The 24964-nt window shown below is 41.3% G+C and overlaps 1 protein-coding gene across 1 annotated transcript in view; it reads right to left on the bottom strand.

Annotated features, from left to right (window-relative positions):
- cep162 (centrosomal protein 162) overlaps nt 1-24964 on the bottom strand; it is a 114019-nt gene that overhangs the window by 14003 nt on the left and 75052 nt on the right. The window contains exons 24-26 of the mRNA XM_080192814.1: nt 13335-13969; nt 7810-7951; nt 875-973 (exon numbers count right to left, since the gene is read on the bottom strand). Coding sequence (XP_080048940.1) covers nt 875-973; nt 7810-7951; nt 13335-13969 — 876 coding nt within the window. The remainder of the gene's footprint in view (nt 1-874; nt 974-7809; nt 7952-13334; nt 13970-24964) is intronic.

Below are 24964 nucleotides of genomic sequence, written 5' to 3'. Positions count from 1 at the left end.
AATACTTGCCTAGTTCCTTCATCAAAATTCTCAAAGTTGAGAGTTTGGAGCATTAAATTTCTTGGAATTGATTTTGATAGCTCAATCTTGTTGAATTCTCATTTAAGTATTGTAGAATTTTTACAAACATCTTTGAATTTTAACCAGATACATGTCTTTAACTGTTGTTTACATAGACAAGTCCTTTATAACTCTTTCCCTTCTCCATGTTATATGGTTTATTTGATATCTTTTAATGTTATGAGAAGTTGAATGTAGAACTTGTAATGAACTTGACCTGTCTCCAAAACACCTTTGTTCACTTTTACCAGTCAGAGATCTGGAACAAATATGTCAGCTTCTTTTGGCAGTTGCTGCTCTAATGATCATTATTCTTACAGTTAGCGCATTTCAAACTTAGCTTTGGTTACATTTATGATAAGTCATGTTGCACTGTCTTTCCTTTGCTTTTCCTTGTAACCTACCTGAAAATCTTAAATACGGCTTTTTTGGCATTCTGATATTGTTGGAGATTTTAAATACAAGATTTGCATCAGTACCGACATATTCACATCATCTGTTCCCAAAACAGTTAAGTGTGGAAAGATACAAAACTGAACGATGTGTTAGAAGTACTGTCCGTAATATTTCTGTTCTTAGCACACTGATTCTGAAAGTCTTTGAATATCTTGTGTTTGAGAAGAGGCTCCGGTTAGTCAGTCTTCAATATTATTCTTATGTTAGGTTCAATTAACTTATGTCTACTTTTCCCTATGGAGTTTAAAATCCTCTGATTTTCCACTTGGACTTGGCTGCAATTACATTTTTCCACTTCTGAACTTGCACTGCTGTGAATGCAAGCTAGTTTCAATTGTAAAAAATGTTTCATAAGTACCTGAGTTTGCAGGGTTTCTTCACGGAGTTTTACAAAGGAAAGAGCTTCTCGGTCTTTCTGTAGCTCATTAATTTGTTCTCGAAGATGTTTCAGCATAACCTACAATTGAAGAGTGAAGGAAGAAGATAGTGCACAATTATTTTCAGATCTGATTTGTAAAATAAATCATTTCCATCTTGTTTTTAACGATGAAGTGCTTCACAGTTGACATCAGATCCAAGGAAGAGAAGCAGGAAGGAAATTGGGGGAATAGACTGAAAGTTCTCTGGAAAGGGTTTAAACAGTCTTTTAAAGTAGAAGATTTTAGGAGAAGTGAGACAATTAAAGATTGTATCACAAGTGGTGGAATAGCAGTTTAGGGGGCATGAAAGATCAGTAGAGCGAGTATACAGGTATGACTGGAAAGGTGGAGAACTTGCAGATGTAGGGTGGAGCAAGGCTATGGAATGAATTGCAGAAGGGAACAAGAAATTTGAGATGAATTGGGGCAACAATTGAAATCATTTGGGGCTGGGGAGATTGGTAAGCAGGACCTTGGAGAGGACAGGATACAGAGTGGAGTTTCTGTAGGGTGAAGCCAGCAGTGAAGATTTGTTTTATTTGGAATTGGCAATGGCAATGGATTATGGTTTCAGCAGCAGTAAGACCAACAATATTTTAAACAATGTGATTAGGCAGTCTTGTCGATTACTGGATTTGAAGAATAAAACTCAATTTAACAAGAAAACAGCTGCTGTATACAGATTTTACAACAATGATAAAACTAAATTATCATGCTTTTCGAAATTAAACTGGGTTTAACAAGATTTATCTGAACATTTCAATATTTTAATGAATATGGTATTTTAGCATAATTTATCAGACTTTTAAAATGTTTCAAAATATCGCTTTTAAAAAGGGTTCATCGGATTTGTGAAGTGTATGTTGATTCTGAAACTCAACCAAACTTTTATAAAAAGGCCAATTGGCAAAACAGAGGTAGTCTCACTATGAATGGTTGGTTTAGCTCAAAAACAGATTAATGCATTCGGCTCTATGGGAGGTTGTTTACACAGCTCCAAAATCTACTAGCTTTGATTGGTGGCTTTGTAAATTGGTAATTAGTTTATCTTTCTTCAAAGTGGTTTTTAAATGCCAATTTATTTGGACAAGAGTAAGAACTGCTAAAAGGGTTTTTGTTTCAATGGGACTTTCATTACATGTGTTTAGAAACAGAAATTAGCAGCAGGAGTAGGACATCAGGCCCACTGAGCCTGCTCTACCATTCAAAACAATCATGACTGATCCTCTATTGCAATGCCATATTCCCATTCTCTCCCCAAATCCCTTGATACCTTTAGTGTTCAGAAACCTATCTACGTCTTCCTCAAACACATTCAGTGACTTGGCCTCCACAGTCTTTTGTGGTAGAGAATTCTATAGGTTCATGACAAAAAGAAAAGATTTCCCCTCATCAGTCTTTGGGCACAGAAATGGCAAATGGAGTTTTATCTGGACAAATGTGAAGTGATGCATTTCGGAGGATCAAATTTAGATGTTAGTTATACTGCAAATGGCAGAGCCCTTAGGAATATTAGCATACAAAGTGATCTAGGTGCACAGGTCCACAGTTCCCTAAAAGTGGCAAAGTGGCAACGAACAGATTAAGAAGGCATATGGTATGCTTACCTTCATCAGCTGGGGCATTGAGTACAAGAGTTGGGAAATCATGTTGCAGCCAATATCTAATCTTGATTAGGCCACTTTTGGAGGATTGCGTGCAGTTCTGGTCACAACACTTCCAGAAGGATGTGGAAGCTTTGGAGAAAGTGCAAAGAAGGTTCACCAGGATGTTGCCTCATCTCAAGGGTGTTGACTATGAAAGGTTGAATAAATTAGGATTGTTTTCACTGCAAAGACAAGGCTGAGGGGAGACTGATAGAGGTTTACAAAATTATGAGAGGCATAGACAGAATGGATGGTCAGAAGCTTTTTCCAAGGATGGAAGTGTCAATTAAAGAGGGCATAGGTTCAAGGGGAAAGAGGAAATGTACAGGAGAAGTTTTCATACAGTAGTGAAATGCATTGTCAGAGGATGTGGTGGAAGCAGGCATATTAGCACCATTTAAGAGACATCTGGATAGGTACATGAATGGACAGGGAATGGAGGGATATAGACCATGTACAGGCAAGAAAATGTTAGAGAGGCATCTGTGTCAGCACAGACTTGGTGGGCCAAAGGGCCTGCTCCTGTGCTGTTCTTTGAGATGTGCAAGGGAAGCTTTTCATGCCGAGAATGGTGCCTGGAACCCACTGCCAGAGGAGGTGGCGGAAGCAGGCAATTAGCAACATTTAAGAGGCAACTGGATGGGTACATGAATAGGGAGGGAATAGAGGGATATGGACCAAGTAAGGGCAGTAGGTTCTTTCTTTAGTTTAGTTAGGGCATCAGGATCAGCACGGCACAAACTTGGAGACCTGTTCCTGTGCTGTACTTTTTTTCTTTTTGGTTCTAAATGTCCTACCCCATTATCCTGAGACTGTGACCCCTTTTCCTGGACACCCTCTCCATGCCAGTGGAAACACTATTCCTGTGTCCTATCTGTTCAGGTTTGTCAGAATTTTTATGTGTCTTAATGAGATCCCACCTCATTCTTGAATGGTCGACCCAATCTTTCCTCATGTGATAATTCTGCTATCCCAGCAATCAGTCTAGTGAACCTTTGCTGCGCTCCCTCTATGGGAAGAGCATTTTTTTTTAGTTAAGTTGACAAAAGCTGCACACAGAACTCCAGGTATTGTCTTGCCAAGACCCTATACAGCTGAAGTAAGACATCCTTGCTCCTGTGGTCAAATCCTCTTGAAATGAAGGTCAACATACCATTTACCTATCTAACCATTTCGTGCATCCGCATTCTTGGAGTGGTGTTCAAGGATGCCCAGGTCCCTTTGAACATCAACATTTCCCAATCTATCAGCATACAAATAACATTCTGCTGTTTTGTTTGTCCTACCAAAGTAGATAGCTATATTTATCCATGTCGTATTGCATCTGCCATGTATTTGCCTATTCACTGAACTTGTCTAAATTGCCTTGAAACCTCTTCCTCCTCACCGCTCACAATTCCAAGTTTCTGAATAGTTGTGGCCTAAGCATAGATTGTGTGGTACCCCATTATTCACTGCCTTCCACTCTGAAAAATACACAATTATTCCTATCTCTGTTTCTTGTCTGTTAAACAATTCTTAATCTATGCCAGTATATTACCCTCAGTCCCATGAAATTTAATTTTGCACACTAACCTCATATATGGGACTTGATCAAAAGATTTGTTTGACTGGCAACTGCATATGAATGCAAGAAGAGTATTTTTTTCAAAGGGATTTTTGAATGATTGATTACTTTTTTTACTTTATGAGCATTTGAAAAACTTATAAGCGTCAGCATATGGCTCACTTTTTTTAAAGCTTGGTTAATACTGGGTGGGCGGGCACAGAGGAAGCATAAAGGGGACGAGGGGTGGGCTGGTGAATGTTACAGGCCTTAACCATGAACTGGCTTGCTCAGCCATTTCAAAGAGCAGTTAACAGTCAACTACGTTAGTGTTGTTTTAGAGTTGCATGTAGGCGAGACCAGGTAAAGATGGCGGATTTCCTGGCCTAAACAAATATTAGTGAACCAGGTGGGTTTTCATGACAAGCAAAAAGTTGATAAACACAGTAAAAAGTCTGACAACATGTTGGCAAGTGTGAGGTGGTCCACTTTGGTAGGAAGAATGGTAGGAAGGACTATTACTTACGGGGCGAAAAACTGCAGCAGGTGATGGTGCAGAGGGACCTCGGGGTCCTTGTGCATGAGTCGCAAAAACCCAGCTTGCAGGTGCAGCAGGTGGTCAGGAAGGCGAATGGGATGCTGGCCTTCATAGCGAGGGGGATTGAATATAAAAGTAGAGAGGTCTTGCTGCAGCTGTATAGGGCATTGGTGAGGCCGCAGCTGGAGTACTGTGTGCAGTTTTGGGCGCCGCACCTGCGCAAAGATATTTTGGCCTTGGAGGGAGTGCAGAGGAGGTTTACTAGGCTGATACCGGAGTTGAGGGGGTTGAGCTATGAGGAGAGGCTGAATAAACTGGGCTTGTACTCATTAGAGTTTAGAAGAATGAGGGGAGATCTCATTGAGACGTATAAGATGATGAATGGGATGGATAGGATAGAGGTGGAAAGACTCTTCCCGCTCAAAAAAGACAGTAGGACTAGGGGACACAGCCTCAAGATAAAAGGGGGGCGGTTTAGAATGGAGTTGAGGAGGAACTTCTTCACTCAAAGGGTGGTGAATCTCTGGAATTCTCTGCCCGTTGAAGTGGTGGAGGCTGCCTCGCTAAATATTTTTAAGACGCGGGTTGATGGGTTTTTGATAAGAGGGGATTAAGGGTTATGGGGAGAGGGCGGGAAAGTGGAACTAAGCAGTGACAGATCAGCCACGATCTTATTGAATGGGGCAGGCTCGAAGGGCTAGATGGCCTACTCCTGCTCCTATTTCTTATGTTCTTATGTTAAGTCCAACCGATTTATTTGATAGTAAACTCACTAGCTTTCGAGGTTTCCCTCTTCTTCAGGTAAATGGAGAGTTTGTAATTCATTTTTGTACGTGTAGACCTGAATATGTATGTGCATGAAAGTTGGAGTGTTTTTTATTACTTTACTTAAACTGGTTAAGTACAATAAAAGCTATTTTTTCCTTTTAAAAAAAAGCAGAACTCTCCATTCACCTGAAGAAGACGAAGACCTCGAAAGCTAGTGAGTTTACTATCAAATAAATCGGTTGGACTTAAACCTGGTGTTGTCAGACTTTTTACAGTGTTTACCCCAGTCCAATGCCAGCATATCCACATCCACAGGCCACAGAAATCTCAGATCAAAACACTTAATAGAATCTTTTCAAACTGATTGCTTTTGATAATGATCCTTCTTTTGAGTTTTGTTCTGTGATCTCTCCTACCCAGCAGCGGCCACACTAACACTGTGCCAGAACAGGCATGGACAAAAGAGTCAAGCTTCTGACTGAATTGTTAATGCATAGCCACATTCTTCTATTACAAAAGAATGCGTCAGAATCTTTTGACAATGCTCCAGGTCTCTTGGGAGGACGAGTTTCAATTCCTTGCCCTGTCCTCAAGGAGACTGTCAAGCTATAGACAACAAGAAATTTGTGAGGACCAGTGTATTTGGTACCTCTTCTCCCAAGATGAGGAATTTCAGATCCTAGGAATATAGGACTTAGAGGCAAGAGTAGGCTATTCAGCCCTTTGAGCCTGCTCCACCACTTAAGATCATGGCTGATCTGGTTGTGATCACAGCTCTACTTTTCTGTCTGCCTCATAACCCTTGACCCCTCCTGTTTATCAAATATCTGCCTAATGCTGCCTTGAATAAATTCAATGACCCAGCCTCCATTGCTTTCTGGGGTAGAGAATTTCACAATTTGATTTGACTTATTGTCACATGTATTCATGTACAGTGAAAATGGTGATATAAAAATTGGGGGAAGTAGCGGATAGCGAGGAGGATCGTCAGAGGACACAGCAGGATATAAAATCGGCTGGAGACCTGGGCTGCGATGTGAGGTGATGTGATTTGGAAGATCTACTGCAGAAGGAAAGTACACAGTAAATGGTACAGCCCTTAGAAATATTAGCATATAGAGGGATCTAGGCGTGCAGATCCATAGTTCCCTGAAGGTAGAAACTCAGGTGGACAAGGTGGTCAAGAAAGCATATGGCATGCTGCCTGCATCAATCAGGGCACTGAGTATAGGAATTGGAAAACCATGTTGCAGCTGTATAAGACTTTGGTTAAACCGCATTTGGAGTAGATGTTGATGCATTAGAAAAGCTGCAGAAGAGATTTACCAGGATGTTGCCTGGTTTGGAGGATATGGACTATGAAGAAACGTTAAACAAACTTTGATTGTTTTCACTGGAGTGCTGGATGATGAGGGGGGACCTGATAGACCTGATTTACAAGATCTATGATGGGTTGGATAGAGTGGTGCCATCAGACTTTTGAATGGACCTCCCATATATGAAACTGACCTTTCTTTACACTCTAGCTATGACTTTAACACTATATTCTGCACCCTCTCCTTTCCTTCTCCACTCTGTGTTCTACAAATAGTATATTTTTGTCTGTATAGCGCGTAAGAAACAATACTTTTCACTGTATCTCCGTACATGTTATAATAATAAATCTAGTCAAATCAAAAGGATCTCGGTAAGGTCAGTAAATGGGCAAGGAGTTAACTGCTCTTGCCACTACCTGCAGTCCAACAGATGGACTGTAGCGGTTCAAGAAGGTAGCTCACATCATCTTCCCAAAGGCAATTATGACAGGTCACACAACACCAGGTTATAGTCCAACAGGTTTATTTGAAATCACAAGTTTTTGGAGCGCGTTGCTCCTTCGTCAGGTGGAGAGAAGTGCGCTGGCACTGAATGTAGAGGTGGAGTGACAATAGCTCCTATGCACTCCACATCAAGGGCAATTAGGAAGAGCAACAAATGCTGGCGAGCAACTGATGCTCAAATCCCTTCAAAGAATTAAAAAAAATCCAACCTAGCTCAGATGAAAATCCTGGCTATCCAATCCCACTGATACTGTTTCTGTACCTTTGATCTCCCAGCCCCTCACCCATATAATCTGTCTTCTTGTAATAAATAATGTTGCAACATCTTTAATATCGATCAAATTCCATCATAAAAAGCTGCATCAAATAAAGCTCACCTTGCCCACTCCATTAATCCCCCAAAGCCCATAATAAACACACACAACAAATTACTCAATTTTTAAATCCCACATTGTTCATGAAATTCAGAATCTCTCTGCCTGGAGACACTCTTGAACACTAATACTGAAAAGAAATGCTTTTCAGGAGCACTACATTGGAAGTAAATTGTCAGTACCTCTTGAGTGGAGATTTTATTTGTCAATTCAGCCACTTTGGAGGAGGAGTGTTCCAGTGCGTGCTGTGTCAATAACTGTTCAACCTCTTGCTGATGAACTGCTTTTAATGCTGCAACATGCTCAGCAATACCTTCTTGCGCCCTGCAGTGGCAAGAAAATAATTCAAATGCCTTATTTTATAAAAGCTATTAGCAAACAGTGACCATAAACGAGAACATATTAAAGTTTTTTTTTTAAACCCAGCAACATTTTTAAGACACAGTTCCTCATTATTTTTCATCAGATGTCAGTTTAACCTCACCGAGTTTGACTGCGTGTGCAAGCTCAACTCCAGAACTGGAGTACATACCCTGGATCAACACTTTAGTCAAGTGCTGCGAACAGTCCCATCTTCAAGACAGAATGCCATTCCAATGGTTCAGGCAGACATTAAAGGTCCAGCAGAACCATTTGCTTTTTACCTTGGGAGTGGGAAGGGTGGCGGACAGGTGAGGGAGCAGCCCGGAGCAGGTGCAGATAACTTAAGGCCAAGGCTTGAGGCCTATATTTACCTTGGGAGTTGGAGAAGCACACCAGCTACAATGAATTCAAAAGATCAGAGATAAAACAAATTGCAACATCATAGGAAAACCACAAATTAATTGGTTGGTAAGAAACTAATGTTAGGCACTGTGTTTAAAATGTTGCAAATTAGGAGAGCGCATTATTTTTACAAAAAAAACAGCACAGGAACAGGCCCTTTGGCCCTTCAAGCCCATGCCAATCTATTTCCTCCCTATTCATTTACCCATCCAAATGCCTCTTAAATGTTGTTAATGTGTCTGCTTCCACCACTCCTCTGGCAGCACATTCCAGCACCCACCACTCTGAAAAATGTCCCCCGCACATCTCCCTTAAGCTTTTCTCCTCTCACTCTTGTAATTGATACTTTCAGTCTAGGAAAAAGCCTCTGACTTTCCACCCTGTCTATGCCTCTCATAATCTTGTGGACCTCTATCAGGTCTCCCCTCAGCCTCTGGCTTTCCAGTGAAGACAGTCCTAGTTTATTCAACCTCTCCTCCCAGAGCCAATACCCTCAAGATCAGGCAACATCCTGGTGAACCTCCTTTGCACTCTTCCACGTCCTTCTGGTAGTCTGGCGACCAGGACTGCATGCAATACACCAAACGCAGCCTAACCAAGTTTTTGTATGGCTGCAACATTGTTTGCCAATTCTCGCACTTTATGTCCTGCCTGATGAAGGCAAGTACACCATATGCTTTCTGAGTCAGCTTGGCCAACTGCATTGCCACTTTTAGGGAACGGTGGACCTGTACGCCCAGATCGCTCTGTACGTTAATGTTCCGAAGGGTTCTGCCATTTACAGTATAATTCGCATGTAAATTTGATCCTCCAAAACGCATCACCTTGTATTTGTCTGAATTAAACTCCAACTGCCATTTCTGTGCCCAAGTCTCCAATCTATCTATATTCTGTTGTATCCTCTGACAATCCCCAGCACTATCAGTAACTTCACCAATCTTCATGTCATCTGCAAACTCATCAATCAGATCACCCACATTTTATTATTTTTAAGGAAGTAGTTACACTTGGATTTAAGAAGGAAACTCTAGGAATAGTTAATGTAAGGGAACTAAAGCTTAGCTATGGCAGGGCAGCTCGGCTGATGGAACGTGAAGCCTACAATACGTGGGAAGTTAAGGATGCTACCAGAGTTATGGGCAACCACATGAGTAGGAAATTTTGACAGCTGCAAAAATTTAAGTCCTGGGTTTCAGAGCTGGAGCAGCAGCTGGGGTCATTGTGGCATATCTGCCAGGCTTAAAAGTTTTGCAAGATCTTAAAGATCAGCAAGGCTTAAAGTTCAGCACGTTCAGAGAGGTGGTCACCCAGCACCTAAGGGGCCTGGAGGCAGAAAGGGAACTGCCTTGACCAAGAGAACCATGCAATTCATGGAAATGGCTGGAAAGATGATGCAGGAGGAAGGACTTTAGAGTCTTGGGAATTTACACATGTTGGATGGGTTGAGGTTTTAAATGAATACTTTGCATCTGTCTTCATCTTGGTAGTTGATACCAAGGCCATAGTGACAGACAAGAGAACTCTGTCACTAGACCTTCAAAACCGATAAGGAGAAAGCGTTGGATAGACTGTACTTAAAACTGACGAGGCATTGGGCCAAATGAGTTGCACCCAAGATTACTGATGGAAGTGAGAGTGGAAATTAAATAGGTACTGGCCATAATCTTTCAGTCTTCCCCGAGGTGCCACAGGATCGGAAAGTTATAGACGTTATGCCCTTTCGTTCAAAAAGGGTTGCAAGGACAAACCCAGCTTCCAGACCAGTCAGTTTAATTTCAATGATGGGGAAGTTTCCAGGAACAATTATTCTGGATAGAATTGGTAGACACATGGAAAAATGTGGGTTGATTAGGAAGAACCAGCATGGATTTCTAAAGGGAAAATGGTGTTTAACTAATGAAGTTTTTTGAAGAGGTAACAGAAAGGGTCATAGAGGGCAATGATGTTGATGTTGCACGTGAACTTACAAAAGACATCTGATACAATACCACACAACAGAATTGTGAGGAAAGTTATAACTCTTGGAATAACAGGGACAGTCGCATCATGGATACAAAATTGGCTGTTTTTCAGGCTGGAGGAAGGTATGCAGTGGAGTTCCCAGGGGTCTGTAGTGGCACCCTTACTTTTCCATATGCATATTAATGGTTTAGATCTAAGTGTGCAGGGGACAATTTCAAAGTTTGCAGATAACACAAACCTTGGAAGCATTATAACTGTGAGGACAGTGTAGAAATTCAAAAGGACATTGACAAGTTAGTGGAGGGCAGATAAGTCACAGATAATGTTTGATGCAGAGAAGTATGAGGTGATCCATTTTGGCAGGAAGAACATGGACAATACAAAATAAGGGGTACAATTCTGAAGAGGGTGCAGGAGCAGAGTGAGAGAGACCTCTGTACATGTGCATAGATCGTTGAAGGTGGCAGGACAGTGGAAAGAGCAGTCAGTAAAGCATTTAGTATTCTGAGCTGTATTAACAGAAGTATAAGGGGCGATCCTCTGACTCCATTGAGCTATTTTTCTAGCGCAGTGGGGTAAGAGAATCTCAAGGCCAGGCATATGTGGGATTCGTGCATGTGTCCCCACCACATACATCTCAGTGACGGATTTCCAGCACCATGAGATCCGTGCTGGAAACCAGCAGGAAGATAGGTAAGTTCTCTCAATCTTACTTAAATCTATTTCTCATGTAATTAGTGACTGGGGACTGAATTTGCGTGTTCCACCCCCCCCCCCCCCCGCCCCCCCATTTTCTCTCCCCTGGAAATACCCCAGGAGTATTTCACTCTAGTGGGGATTACACTAACTCCCCACTTTTGAGGAGCTAGCGGCCTAACCCCGCTGGAGTGGGGTGAAGAGGGGACAATAAGGCCGCCACCCCCCCCCCCCCCACCAGGGGTCGGACAGTTGGTAGTGGTGCTGCCTGGGCATGGCCACCCTGGCACTGCCCAAGAGGCAAAGTGCCGATGCCTTGGGGGCACCTTGGAACTGCCCATCGGGCATGGAACAGTGTCAAGGGACCGGGGGGGCGGGGGGGGGGGTGCGGTCCTGCTGCCATTCCATGTTGGGATTGATGGGGGCGGGGGGGGGGGGGCCAGCAGCTGGGGCGGGCTGGGAAGTAGGGGTCAACCGGAGAAGTGGTTTGCCTGCAAAAGGGAGGGGGCGGTGGGGAGGAGGCTGTCTGCACTGTAGGGGGTAGGAGAGGTTTGGCTCTGCGGGCTGGAGATTGAAGAGCGCCAGTGGGGGAGGGGGATGGAGGAGTTGAGGTTTGCCTGTAATGGCAGGGAGTCAGCACTGCAGGAGTCCTGAGCGGGCCAGCAAACAGGAGACTGATAGTTCGTGGCCATTACGCATATGCAAAGGCCTACTGGTTTCAGCCTCTCCGCAGGGATAGGTCTCATCCTGTGAAATCTAACGATATTTATGCTGGTGGCCTTTGTATTGCACAGAACATGGGAAATTCTAGTGTGAACTCCCACTGAAGAAAAACAGCGTAACTTACTCCAGTTTTCCTGCAAATTCAGCACTTCAAATTTTTTTGGAAGAATTCTGGCCATAGAATCTAAGAGCAAGGAGATTATGCTGAACTTTTGCAAGACAATAGTTAGACCTCTGCTGGAGTACTGTGAACAGTTCTAAGTGCCATATTATAGTAAGGTAGTGAATGCATTGAGAGTGCAAAAGGGGTTTAACAATTGTTTGAAGGGTGAGAAACTTTAGTTATGAGGATAGATTAGAGAAGTTATGACTCTTCTCCTGGGAGAGAAGGGTAAGAGAAGATTTGTTTAAATTTTATTTTATTAGTGTCATAAGTAGACTTACATTAATACTGCAATGAAGTTACTGTGAAAATCCCCTAGACGCCAGACTCAGGCAACCTGTTTGAGAATTTAGCATGGCCAATGCATCTAATCAGCACGTCTTTTGGGCTGTGAGAGGAAACCAGAGCATCTGGAGGAAACCCACGCAGGCACAAGTAGAACGTGCAGACTCTGAACAGACAGTGACCCAAGCTGGGAATCGAACCTGGGTCCTTGGCGCTGTGATGCAGCAGTGATAACCACTGTCAGAGATGTTCAAAGTCATGAGGGATCTGGACAGAATAAGTAGGGAGAAACTATTCCTGCTTATAAAAGGACTGAGAATGACAGGACATAGATTTAAAGGGAATTGCAGAAGCAAATGCAGTGTGAGCAAAACTTTCTGATACAGCAATTGGTTTGGATCTGGAATGACTGCCTGGAAATGTGATGGAGGCAGGTTTAATCAAGGCATTTATGATGGCGTTAGATGATTTTTGAAAGAAGCAATATCCAGAGAGAGGAGAATGGCACTAAGTCGTAATGCTTATTTGGAGAGATAGTGAAGAAACAATGGGGCCAAATGGCCTCCTCCGTACCGTATCACTTGTGATTTAAAAATAGACGTATTCATCCCACATCCTGACTTGCCTTGCATGATGACTCAGCCGACCTCACCGACATCTTGCTATACAAAATGGTTGTCATGATTGGAGTGCAGTGATTATTGCATAGACAAAGTAATTCAAAGAGAAATAACTGATGTCTTTGTTGCATGTATAAATAAGAAAAAAGTCGTGAGGTATATTTAAAAGCTTGATAAAGCACCACAGCTTAGAAATTCAGGAGCACCGAATAGTGAATCTTGATGTGCCCTGACTTTGGCTCTGGACCTACTTTACAGAGGCAGTGAACTGCCAAGAGTAACACGTGGCTCAACCTGAAGCACAACTGAACAGCTGTTCGCTTGTCAGAGGCTCTCAGGTAAGTGATGGTTAGCCTTTGGACTGGAGGAGGGTTGACAGCGTCATCTTAGCTCTTCCTAAAGTGCGTGCTTTAGTACCACACCACATACTGCACAATTTCCTCAAATTGTAGTTTCACAGAAACACATCAAAAAAGTTAAATCTCATCTTTACCTCCTTGCTTCATTTTCAAATTGGGCCAATTTTGCTCTTTGTTGGTCTATTTCCAAAGAATATCTCTTGATGTTGTTCTTCAGCATGTCATTTTCCTTCAGAACCTCAGAGATATGAGAACCAGAAAAGTCATTTGGCTGGTAAACCTTTTCGTCGATAGTTGCTGGGAAAGACTCTGGGATAGACTCATTGTCCTTTTTGGATTTCTTGGTTGGCTTGAGTTGTGCATATTTGTCAGCTAGTATTTTATTATTAAGGAGCACCCTCCTTTCTCTCTGTAGATGTTCCAAAGTCTTTGAAAGCTCTTGTATTTCTCGGTTTTTGGAAGCCAGTTCTAAGTTGAGATGCTCTATCTTGGCTTGCTGATACGTCTGCTGCATATGCTGGTCAGCCACTCGCAGGGAGCTTTCTTCCCTCTCCATTAACTTTAGTTCTGTCTGGTAGAGTTGATTTTTCAGCTTCTCAATGTCATTCCGGAGTCGATTTTCCTTGGACTTGTGGGCCTCTTTTAACTTGAGAATTTCTTCTTCTAGTACCTTCATTTCTGGATCAGGGTCATCAAAATTTTCTTTCTCATGAGTTGGCTTGTCCACTAAAAGCTGCTCAAGCTCCGAGACTCTCTGTTCATACTGAATCTGGAAAATATACAGAAGTTTAATGAACTTTGTGGTCATAAGAGTGATGGATCAGTGAGATCTAGTGTGTGATGTGAAATAGGCAGCAGAACTTGTTTAGGTCGAAGTGTTAGGTGCATTACAAGTTTTACTGAAGAATTCATTTTATGTTTAAGACTCCACTTCATGGGTAAATGTTCTGCAGAATCTGTTGAAATAAGAAATTGTTACAGAATATCACAAAGCAGTTTGAATGACCAAGGCTACTTTGCAAAGATATCATATAAGTTACTCTGTGTAACTTTCTAATAACTATATTTATCTGTCAGACGACAATATGCTTACTTTACTGCATATCCATAATGACTGTTAAGAGATCACGCTCTGCAGTGCTAATGTAGGTCTGTCTAAACCAAAATCATCATAAAGGAGACATGGTCTTTTTAATTATAAAAGTGAGACTACTGTTTAAGAAAATGTTAGGAAAGATCCAGAGGATAGTCATCCTATGACGGATCTCAACAACTGCGCAACATTTCGAGCAACCTCCTTTTTTTAAATTCATTTGCTGGCTGGCCAACATTTATTGCCCATCTCTAGTTGCCCTTGGAGGGCAATTGAGATTCAACCACATTGCTCTGGAGTCATACGTAGGCCAGATCAGGTAAGGAATGCAGATTTCCGTCCTTAAAGGATATTAGTGAACCAGATGGGTTTTTCTGACAAACAACGGTTTCAGGATCATCAATAGATTATTAATTTCAGATTTTTTTTTACTGAGTTCAAATTCCACCATCTGTCGGATTCAAATCTGGGTCCCCAGAACACTAGGCTGAGTTTTTGGATTAATAGTCTAGTCATATTACCATTTGGCCATCACCTCCCTAAAAAGTCCCCTGCATTGTCTTTATGAATTCCTCTAATAATACTGATATGCAAAGATTCTGTGTCTAGCACTTCAGTTTCTGGCACAAAGGCAAGGGCTCGAAGTTTGTCCTTCTCATGTTGTCAACAGATACTTGGCAAAGTGAAAGTGGAAACATTTGAACTAATTAAGTCTGGAGGCAACAAAGGGCTGAATGACACTCCCAGCAGCAGAGACTTAGGCAGGTCTGAGGGGATAGGCAAAGCCACAAGGAAGCAGTATTTGTGCTCAACAGGGTGTGTATTAGGTCAGAAAACAGCTTGGGGTGACTTGGGACAAGTAAGAAACAGTCACGTTAAGCCTAAGACATTGGGCAAAGAAAGTGGGTCACAAAAGAGTTAAAGGTACTATGTATTGAAATGAACAAGCCATGTGCAACGTAAACAAATGAGAAGAAATACTGTTGAGCACCAAAGGTTAGTTTTGAATTAATTAAAAGTTGTTTAATTGCATCTTCAAATAGTATTGACTAAAGGCAGCATTTCCAACATTTTACACTGGAACAGGATATCATAACCATAATAAAACAGTATGCACAGTTCTCACTTCCAATTTTTTAGTTCAAAAGATTATAGAACACTCACTGTGGCATGTCAACTCTGGTTGATTTTCTATATGCATGTCAGCAGCATCTGCTGTTAGCGAGACAGAGTTAATGGCTTCAGGAGGATAACTTTACATCAGATCCTGAAATGTCATTGACCTGAAGCATTAACTGTGTCCTTCTCTCCATAGGTGCTGCCTGATCTGCTGAGTATTTTCAACATTTTCTGACTTTATTTCCAGAACCCACAGTTTTTTTTTTAAAATTAGACTGCATCTTGTTGAGGCCAGTCAGCTCAGTTGGCCAGCTTCTGGTTCAGGATAATGCCAACACTGCGGGTTCAATGCCTGTTCCAGCTGAGTTGTCTTAAGACTTGTCTCCTCGCCATGCTCCTGAAAGTGGAAGGCAATGGCAAACCAGCACTGACAAAAACTACCAACAAAAACAACTTAAGGTTAAGCATTAGCACACAATGAGCCAAGGATTTTCCTTTGAGCACAGCACACATAAATGAGTGAACATTTTGTTATAATATTGCTTTAATCAATACTTAAAGGCAAAATGTCTGTTTTTGTTGGCAAACTCCTCAGAGGACCTTGGGCCAATCTCAACTAAACCTGGTGGGATGATATCTTGAACCAAGAAGCATGGGGAGTTAACATCTAACCATTTCCAACAGGGACTTTGGCCTTCTGACAGGGGATTCTGCGGTCCTGCCTTTGGTCACAGCATAATTCAAACATGAGTTAACTAAGCTTAACTATAGAATGTCACAAATTTACAATATAAATCCTCAATGCTCTTTCATATTTCATTTGTTTTGTTTTCTCTCCTTTGATTTGCTGCATGCAAGTTATGTTCTGAGACACTACCCATTATTATGTGTTAAGTGAAAGTGATAGGTGGTGTGCAGAGTCAGGCAAGTCGAAAAAAGATAAAACAAAAATACAAAAAGTTGACAGAAAGTAGCAGGCAATAATTAGAGAAAGGAATGATGAGGAGGCTGGAGCAAGAGGTTGACTGAGAGGGACAGAATGCAAGAAATGCCAGGGCTGCAAGTAAGGGACCAAGACTCTTTAAGGAAGCTTTTATCTATGATGCTCATCACAATTGGTGTAAGAGTAGGGATGTAGGAGTAGAGCTGAGAGAGAAATCAGGAGGGCAAAAAAGGGACATGAGATTGTTTTGGCAGATAAGGCAAAGGAGAATCCAGAGTTTCTACAAATACATAAAGAACAAAAAAGAGTAACAAGGGAGAGAATAGGAGCCTCTTAAGAATCAACAAAGTCATCTATATGTGGATCCAGAAGAGACGGGTGAGATTCTAAATGAATATTTCTCATCAGTATTTACTGTTGAGAGGAGTATGGGTGTTAAGGAACTTGGGAAAATAAACAGTGATGTCTTGGGAAGTGTACATGTTACAGAGAAGGTGGTGCCAGAAGTCTTAAGTGCATCAAGGTAGATAAATCCCCGGGACCTGATGAAGTGTATCCCAGGACACTGTGGGAGGCTTGGGAGGAAACTGGGGGTCCCTTAGTAAAGATATTTGAATCATCAATAGCCACAGGTAAGGTGCCTGAAGATTGGAGGGTGGCAAATTTTGTGCCTTTGTTTAAAAAAGGCTGCAGGGAAAAGTCTGGGTACTATAGGCCAGTGAGCCTCACATTTGGGTGGGTAAGTTGTAGGAAGGTAATTTGAGAGACAGGATCTACAGGCAATTAGAGATAGTCAGCATGGCTTTGAGAGTGGAAAATCATGTCTCACAAATTTGGTTAAGGTTTTTGAAGGGACAGCCAAGAAGGCAGATGGGGGCAATGCAGCTGATATTGTCTACATGGACTTTAGCAAGGCCTTTGACAAGATACCGCATGGTAGATTGTTGCATAAGGTTAAATCTCATGGGATCCAGGTTGAGGGAGCTAAACTAATGCAAAATTGGCTTGACGACAGAAGCCAGAGAGCGTTTGTAGAGGGTTGTTTTTCAAACTGGAGGTCTGCGACCAGCAGTGTGCCTCAGGGATCAGTGCTGGGTCCACTGTTATTTGTCATTTATAGTAATGATTTGGATGAGGATTTTGGAGGAATGACACCAAGATTGGTGGCACAGTGGACAGTGAAGAAGGTTATTTCAGACCGCAACGGGATCTTGATCAATTGGGCCAGAGGGCTGACAAATGGCAGATGGAGTTTAATTTAGATAAATGAGAGATGATGCATTTTGGTAGATTGAACCAGGGCAGGACTTACTCAGTTGGGGAGAGTTAGAGCAAAGAGATCTAGGGGTACATGTTCATAGCTCCTTGAAAGTGGAGTCACAGGTGGACAGAATGGTGAAGAAGGCATTCAACATGTTTGGTTTCATTGGTCAGAACACTGAATCCAGGAGTTGGGAAGTCTTGTTAAGTCGTACAAGACATTGATAAGGCCACACTTGGAATATTGTGTACAGTCTGGTCACCCTATTATAGAAAAGATATTATTCAACTAGAAAGAGTGCAGGAAAGATTTACTAGGATGCTACCGGGACTTGATGGTTTGAGTCATGAGGAGGGGCTGAATAGACTGGGACTTTTTCCTCTGGAGCATAGAAGGCTGAGGGCTGATCTTGTAGAGGTCTACAAAATAATAAGGGGCAAGGATAAGGTAGATCGACAATATCATTTCCCAAAGGTAGAAAAGTTTAAAACTAGAGGGCACAGATTTAAGATGAGAAAGGAGCGTTACAAAAGTGTCCAGAGGGGCAACTGTTTCACACAGAGGGTAGTGAGTGTCTGGAACAAGTTGCCAGAGCTAGAAGTAGAGGTGGGTTCAATTTTGTCTTTTAAAAAGCATTTAGACAGTTACATGGCTAAGGTGAGTATGGAGAGATATGAGCCAAATGTGGGCAATTGGGACAAGCTTAGAGCTTTAAAAAAAAAAAGGGGCAGTATGGACAAGTTGGGCTGAAGGGCCTGTTTCCATGCTGGAAACCTAAATGAATTGAGTCAGACCCAGATATTGGCAGCAGTCGGAAGTATTTGAATATTTTTGTGCAATAAAATGGAAAAAAAAAGCTACCTTCAATGTGTTGTGCAAATAGTAAAGTATGATTGCCACCTTTTGTGAGCCTTCTGACACACTGAATGTTCTTGTTCAACAACAAGATCAAAACACTTCTTGGAAAAACATCAGGAAGTATGCCAGCCATGTAGCATCACTGAGAAATCTCTTAACTTGGCTCAAGAAGCAAGAACATGGGGGGTGATTTTGAGCCCATACTCTCCATCTACAGGAATGGTGGCGCATTCTCAAAATCTGGAGAGCATGATTCATATCAGCAAGTCTCTGAGCTCCGATCTCATCAGCTCCTCATCGGTGGAGTGATGTGAAACATGTTGCGGGACCACAGAAAGCTCATTTTAATACATTAGCAAGCACTCTCCAGGACATTTCTCCCCACCCCCACACAGACCGTATATTCAGCAGGTGCCAGAATGACACCACTCTGGCCCCATTTACAATTGGTTCATCTGGACTGAACCTATCATGAGGTCTCCCTGGGTCCTAAAAAAGTGTGTATAGCCCCCCAGGTTGTGGCCTGGCAATGCCCCCGGCACTGCTCCTTGATGCTCTACATCAATTGGTATCAATGTAGATTTTGATTCTGAGGATTTTGAGAACAACCCTGAAGACAGAGAATGATTAGGAGAAATTGCACAGTAAAGATTGTATATCTTAGTAAAGTCAAGCCAAGTGAAGCAAAACAGATGAAAGTAAATTCATTGTGAAAGGAAGTATTTTCCTTCCAATAATAATCATAGAATCCTACAGTGCGAAAGGAGCATTCAGCCCATCGAGTCTGCACCAACCACAATTCCACCCAGTCCCTATCCCCAATGTTGTTCAGCAACATTGCTTTATTTTCCCATTTAAACCTCTTTTCACCAACTGGTAAAGACCCAAATCTTTATTGCAACAGTACTTCTTTAAATGCAGAATTTCTAGTTATTATTTTACTGACGACGTTAATAGAATTAAAACTTTCTGCGCTAGGAAAAAACTACATAAAGCTAGGTATGTGTGAAAAAAAACAGCCCAAGGAATATAAATACAAGTTTTATCACGTGTCTTGCCTTGTGATCTATTTAAATGATAGAATATGGAAATCTAAGGGCGGCACAGTTGTACAGTGGTTAGCACTGGCGCTTCACATCATCAGAGAACCAGGTTCAATCCCTCAGGTCATTGTCTTTGTTTTTGTGGAGTTTGCACATTCTCCCTGTGAATGCGTGGGTTTCCTCTGGGTGCTCTGGTCAAAGATGTGCAGATTAGGTTGACTGGCTATGCTAAATTGACCTAGTGCTAGGGGAACCAGCAGGTTAAATGCGCAGGGTTACGGGAATAGGGCCTGGATGGGATTGTGATCAGTACAGACTCGATTGTTCGAATGGCCGCCTTCCGTACTGGAGGGATTCTATGATTCTAATTGGGGATTGTTCTCTCCCAGTTGAAAAACCAAGTTTACATCTGATGGGTTCAATATTATTCAAGGAATAAACACTCTGCTTCCTTGAAATCTCCGTTATAATTTAAACATCTAGCAGCAAATACAACAGTTCCCCATCTCGCAGTTTTCTTCCAATTCAAGCTTTGCAGCAACATTATAACTGCTTCTTCACTGAGTCCATCCATAGAGTGGCATGCTATCATTAAAATAATCTATCGGCTGGGTATCATTAATTGGGCCTCTTTTTTTAAAAAATTCAAAGCCACAATCCAGTGATATGAGCTAGCAGACAAAGATGGCTACACATGTTGCATCACTACCTTTCACATTCCAACACCATTGAGATAGAGTCTACACATCTGCAAAAACCCACCAAGGACAATAACCTCAGGGAAATGTGAACGAACCATGTTCTCTAGCCCAATAGCACAACGTCCAGTCATCTGGGAGGAGACAAGCTATTACACATAATCACTTGGACACTGGTACCCTAGCTGAGAGAGAGATTCCCAGGCACGAGCTAACCAAGCTACAACTGGAATACACTGGTCATGCCCTTATTTGGATCACCAGGTAGTTGGAGAGGAAGGTTATGAGACAATCCAACCACTTGTGTGTTTTGAGCACTACTTTTTCTGCTGAACAGGACAAGCAGCTGAAGCATTGGAGGAACAAGAACCTGAGTGGGTTCTTCCTCGCCACCCAACTTGAATCCAGGCGGCACAGTCACAGCATTTTGAAAGAAATCAACCCAGTACTAGTGCCTCCAGAAGACCAGAAATCACCCAACTCCATCTTTAAATTGCCTTGATGCAGGAAGCATCAGGACCAAGTGAAAATAGCAGGAATGACAAATTCAGCCTGAAGCTAGTCAAGTCACAAAGTCAAGTATACAAATTGCACACTTTAATTTTACTGGACTCTAATTTGCTTCATCTAAACTTCTCCACTCTTTATGAATGTATGTGGCTGTGTTGGATGCGCATAATATTTTCATTGTACTTAACCCAGTTGAAGTAAAAACTACCCTTTTTCCTTTGCTAACACTCAATAAAACCTGTCATTGTGCATTTTGTGATCACAATGCATAAACAGTTACTAAATTGGCAATCTTATCCATACAACAATAAAATCTGTTCCTGTCAAATGATGAGAGGGAATAAAGGAACTAATCAATCTCTCTTCACCTGATCATAACATACTGTCATTGGAGTTGGTCTGTATAAATACTCTGGAGGGTTTATATTGTTACCATCTTATCAAAGATGTCACCATCTTTGCTGATCTATTCTTTTAATTTACCTGACAACTTTTCTAAAATGCTTGCTATCAAATCTAGCAACCTTCGCTTTAAGCAAAAATAGTTTGAATAATTATCCAATAACAACCCTGCTATTTTGCCACACTTAACCAATTCTATCATCCCATCCACCCCCCCCATGTCACTCCCATCCCATTCCCACCATCCACACGCTATCCCTACCCCTCCCATCAGTGCCACCCTATATCTCACAGGAACAATCTATTAGGCCATCGGGCTTCTCCTGTCTTTTGCCTTTTTATCTTGTCTAGTAATCATCCCTCTCCGTCCCACCCAACCCAACCACTGCTGTCTCCAACGATTATTGATCTCTGACAGCCTAGATACGAGCCAGAGAGTGCAATCCTTTGCCTGCCTCCCTGTACGCATGGCACTGCCCACTAACAGATTAACCCATAACCAATCAACGCATTGTGGATGGACAAAAATAGAGTATAATGATAATAAATGGCAATAAAATGCAATTCCTAAAGAATGGTAAAAGCACTGTAGCAATTTACTTACATTGTATCTTGTAACATCTGAGTCATCCTGCAGACTGCACAGGCAGCTGAGGATTGTCATGACTATACTGATGCCACCTTTGTGACATCAACCATATGTCATTACATTTAACACAAGTTGATGGGAAAGCAAGATGTTCCCAAGGAGCGTGAAATATTTCAAAATGTACAATGCTTGTTAATTGGGCAGATCAATAGCAGAGGTGAGAAAGGGTGGTTAAAGAACTGGGCAGATTAAAGGTCACATTAGCATATGTATTCATAATAATCATTAAACAAAACGCTTTGCGGGGAAAATAGTTCAATGTGCAAGTTGATTAAAGGTTCAGAGAATTGAGGATCAAACAGAGAGAATTCAACTTGGAAGCGCAGTGTTTTTAAAATTATTATGGAAATTCAAATTGAAGAAGATTTAGCGAAGACATAAAGATCGATCTAAAAGCAGAGCAAAGAAAATAGGAAAATAAGACATTTAAAATAGCAGCAAAATGTGAGGGAAAGTAGATGAATAATTTTTAGGATCTTTTTAAAACTTTCTTGCTTGAAGTTTAAACTCTTAAAATTTGAAGTTTTTAAAGTTTATTCATTAGTCACAAGTACGCTTACATTAACACTGCAATGAAGTTCCTGTGAAAATTCCCACACTCTGGCGCCTGTTCGGGTACACTGAGGGAGAATTGAGGATGGCCAATGTACCTAACCAGCACATCTTTTGGACTGTGGGAGGAAACCTAAACACCCAGAGGAAACCCATACAGACATGGGCAGAATGTGCAAACTCCACACAGACAGTGACCCAAGCCGGGAATTGAACCCAGGTCTCTGGCACTATAAGGTAGGAGGGTTAACCACCATGCAGCCCTAACCACTACAAAAATGGTTATAATTATAAGTTGAATGCTGAAAGATGTATAAAAATATGGTAAAACCAAATAAGATATATTACTGTATAAGCTAAGATAAAATAATAATATAAGCTAAGTTAAATTAGAAGAACATTTCCTGACAGCATACAACAAAGATAATACCAATCTAACCTGCTGTTTTTGACATTGCAATTCGCTGAAATAACCGAGAAGAACGAGAAGCTTACAAACACATTTGCGAGAATCAGATGCCATCTCCTATGGCTCTGAAGGAAACTGGAAAGGAACTTATATTCTGGTGTGCAATCCATCAGTGGGCATTCAGTGGGTGAGGTTCTGCAAGCCTGAAGGCAAGGTAGTATGATGAAAAATCCACAGTAAATCCTCTCAAGGGAACTGCCGTGCAAATAATTTATTAATAGGCAAATAGTTGAAAAAATGGAAATAATAAAAATGGTGGAGAATAGAAGTGTACCTTTGTAATAATACCTTCAACCAGAGTAGCCAACATTATCTTAGCAAAGGAAGATCCTGTCTGACAATATTCTTGGCTCTTTAAATTACTGTTTTCCCTATTGAGCTTAGATGAATTTTCGGACAGTTTTAATAAAGGAACATGTGAAATGTCTCTATGAAACTGAAAGCTCCAGGAAGCCAGGCTAGAAATTAGGACCAGTTTTAGGTGTAAAAAGAAGCCGAGAGCATCAAGGGGAATAATGGCAGAATTGTAATAATGTGGTATGGGGTGAGGTCTATGCTACTGGGGTTGGTGAAAATAAAGTTGAGTGGGTGAGTCACTCAGGGCTTGGATCTCTTATTTCTGACCTACATTAACAACCTAGATATAGATTTTAAATGCCAACTTGTCAAATTTGCTGCTATGTGACAAATTGGATTAGCAAAGATGATCAAGTTAAATATTTGGCATAGAACATTTAAAATAAAATGTAAATAATTACACATTGACCACAAAAATGCACATTGTAAATGTAAACTACTCGTACTTGATGCAGAGAGGGAGTCTTAGAAATAGGTTTAGATTAACTCATCACTTTCAACATCTGGACAACCATGTGGAGGAGGAATACAAAATACATTTAAAGTGGCTCCAAATTGTCGTTGGCTTTACAGTACATTGATCGGTAACATTTGTGGATATTCTTTTTCATTTTAGTCAGCAGGATAGCAGAAACACTCAAGTTGCTATGAAGGACAAAAACAGGGACTTCAATTAGTAAAGAGTTGAACTGCAAGAAAAGCTGGATCTCTATAGCTTAGAAAGAAGTTCAAGTGGGGTGTTGTTGGGATGCACAAAATATAGAACAATACAGGTAGGGCAAATCTGATGCATTAATTCAAATTAAGCAGGAAAGATAGTCTCCGGATATACTAATTTAAATATGAAAGGAAGGGTTTTAAAACAGTCTCAGGAAAAATTATTTCATTCAGAGTTTTAAAATATTTAAATGGGGAGGGCAGTGGCATAGTGGTATTGTCACTGGACAAGTAATCCAGAGACCCAGGGTAATGCTCAGGGGACCCAGGTTTGAATCCCCCTCATGGCAGATGGTGAAATTTTGAATTCAATAAAAAAAAAGTCTGGAATTAAATGTCTAATGATGACCATGAAACCATTATCAATTGCTGTAAAAACCCATCTGGTTCATTAATATCCTTTAGGGAAGGAAATCTGCCATCCTTACCTGGTTTGGCCTACATGTGATTACAGACCCAAAGCAATATGGTTGACTCTCAAATGCCCTCTGAAACAGAGGGCAGTTAGGGACGGGCAATAAGTGCTGGTACAGCCAGTTTGATGCCGACATCCCGTGAATGAATTAAAAAAAAAGTCTTGGGGCCAATCTACTAGGTGTAGTAGCAAAAATAAAACCAAGAGAGCCTCTTTCTTATTTTTCAATTGCCTTATATTTTTGTGTAAATAGTTGCATTAAAAAAATCTCAATCTTTTGGCTGAGATCAAGTGTCAGATCAAGCTCAAGATGGGATGCAATACCTTATCGTGTCAGCTTGAATCTTGTTTGTCTCATTTTTTGGAGACCATGAATTGGATTCAATTGGATTTTGAATTTAGTTTTTGGAGTATGAAAGGAATGGATTTGGGGTTGCCCAATCCATTCTAAGCAAGCACTAGCTTTGTAACTTTAAGGATGGAGTAAAAAAAATTAAAAATGAATACCGTTATTAAGAGCCTCCATCTCGTTGAGTTGACTTCTGACTGCTGTCAAACAAGCTGCTCTGGAAATTCTACTCACATTTTGACATTTGAGACAGTTCATTACATTCAAAAACAATTAACGACATTCTAAATAAAACAACCCACATCTTCATCAACCAAACAGGGGCAAAA

Source organism: Carcharhinus amblyrhynchos, chromosome 7 (assembly GCF_965287045.1).
Source record: "Carcharhinus amblyrhynchos chromosome 7, sCarAmb.v2.hapA, whole genome shotgun sequence".
Classification (NCBI taxonomy): domain Eukaryota; kingdom Metazoa; phylum Chordata; class Chondrichthyes; order Carcharhiniformes; family Carcharhinidae; genus Carcharhinus; species Carcharhinus amblyrhynchos.
This window is presented reverse-complemented; position numbering and strand designations above follow the sequence as displayed.